The following is a 2061-nucleotide window of genomic DNA, read 5'->3' on the forward strand; positions in this document are numbered from 1 at the left end:
CATCCATTCCTGGAGCCTGATTTGTTTCTTCTTTTTATGTATTAGAATGATTATTTAATTGCAAACTAATTGTTGCCTGTAGGTTAGGAGACTCACTCTTCGTCAAAGCCTTCAGCCTGTAGTAGCATGACTGATTATTTCAGTAGACTTGGCAACTTATACTCAGATGTGACTTATATGTGCCTTTATTTTCACACTGACAGCCTTCATTTTGCTGCTTTGGTTGGTGTGACTTAGAGTACGAAAAATATGTTACTGTGTTCTCATTCTCCATTTCTGATGATTATCTAAAAAAAATGTAGAAGTAACAGTCCCTACAGCTGTAATTGGGTAGTAAAGAGCTTCACTTTTGAAATAAGTATTTCTTTCTTTAATTCCATTGTATTTAACTCCTTGCCTTCCATTGACAAGGATAAATTCCAACAATGTCCAGTTCATTTATTCTGAGTCTTGGCTGCGAATGGTTGTTTTTCCAATGTCGTTGCCGACACTAGATGTCCAATCCATTTTGACTCGGAGGGGAATGAACATTTGTTCAATCGTATAGCGCCATCAATAGTAGTCAAGAGTTCAATGAGAGCAATATAAATGGTTAAGCTAAAATTGACTCGTCTAATGAACAACCCATGCTATGTTGCTCTGTATTTAGATGTTTTTAAGCCAGACGTCGCAGGAACTACCACTAAACCGAGTCAAATGATAAACATGGGAGGAAGCAGTGCCACCATCAGCCCAGAGGAAGCTGCAAATGTGGGCACACTGTCAATGCCTGAAAATGGAAACATGGTAATGTATCTGAACTGAATGAAGGAGAAGATTTGCGTTTCTTGAACATACACATTAACTCCTTCTGTACTATCATAGAGAGGTGAAAGATTCCCGCTGAGTGGATCTCTGGCAGGTCAAGCAGAGGTGGAATCACCGAAGCAGCCGGTGCAGGGACCTCCAGGTGGTCCAACACCAGTATATGAAAGCAGTAGTCCCATAGAAGGAGTGTTTGATGGGCCAAATAGCAAGCGTCGGCGCTATTGACCATAAACCAGCTCCATTAAATAAAGCCCTCCCCAACCTTCTCTATGCTCCAGTGATTTGCGCCTTCATGCATTTTCCCCTCATACATTAATAATGTTCTTACCTCATTTATTTTTTGTGTACAGAATGCATACCCCTGTAATAAAGAAAAAAATATTTTGTATTAAGATTGTAATCCAAAGTTGTTTTATATTTTCTAGGCTAGCTAGAATAAATAAAATATTTGCTTTGAATATCGGCAGGGAAAACGTGACAACAACTAATGTTCCAGCTATACTACTGACACGGCATTAAAATTGGATTGGATTGGATAACTTTATTCATCCCGTATTCGGGAAATTTCGTTGTCACAGTAGCAAGGGGGTGAGGATGCAGAAATAGGAAAGGCATTTTAGACATAAATAGATAGGTAATAAGTGGGTTAATAAATAAATATATAAATAAACGTGTTGCTGAAATATATACATGTATATACATATATATGTATATGTATGTATATATATATACACATATACATTTATACGTCTTAACACACAGCCATTTTTTGGTTAAAGAGCCTGACAGCTGATGGGAGGAAGGATCTGCGGAAGCGCTCCTTCCTGCAATGAGGGTGCAGCAGTCTATTGCTGAAAGAGCTTCGGAGAGACTCCACAGACTCATGCAGGGGGTGGGAGGTGCTGTCCATGATGGACATCATCCTGGTCAGCATCCTCCGCTCTCCCACTTATTCCACAGAGTCCAAAGGACAGAGCTGGCCCTCCTGACCAGCTTATTCAGCATGTTCCTGTCCCTCTCCGTGCTACAGCATCCCCAACAGACCACTGCATAAAACACTGTCGATGCCACCACAGTGTCGTAGAAAGTCATCAGCAGTGTCCTGCACACTCCAAAGGACCGTAGACTCCTCAGTAGGTAGAGGCGGCTCTGGCCCCTTTTGTACGGGGCATCTATGTTTGTGGACCAGTCTAGTTTGTTGTTGAGGTGAACAGCCAGGTACTTCAAATTCTCCACGATTTCAATGTCTGTACC

The 2061-nt window shown here is 41.1% G+C and overlaps 1 protein-coding gene across 18 annotated transcripts in view; it reads left to right on the top strand.

Annotated features, from left to right (window-relative positions):
- LOC144089043 (paraspeckle component 1-like) overlaps window positions 1-1207 on the top strand; it is a 44594-nt gene extending 43387 nt beyond the window's left edge. For 17 of the 18 annotated variants that reach the window (XM_077588003.1, XM_077620133.1, XM_077591504.1 and 14 more), the window contains 2 exons: window positions 650-786; window positions 865-1207. In XM_077588003.1, the coding sequence (XP_077444129.1) occupies window positions 650-786; window positions 865-1032 (305 nt within the window). In that variant the 3' untranslated portion in view covers window positions 1033-1207. Of the gene's footprint in view, window positions 1-649; window positions 787-864 lie in introns of those variants that run through there. The other variant, XR_013296897.1, reaches the window with a different exon arrangement.
- The last annotated feature ends 854 nt before the right edge of the window (window positions 1208-2061 follow it).

This window comes from Stigmatopora argus, chromosome 1, assembly GCF_051989625.1.
Source record: "Stigmatopora argus isolate UIUO_Sarg chromosome 1, RoL_Sarg_1.0, whole genome shotgun sequence".
NCBI classification, from domain to species: domain Eukaryota; kingdom Metazoa; phylum Chordata; class Actinopteri; order Syngnathiformes; family Syngnathidae; genus Stigmatopora; species Stigmatopora argus.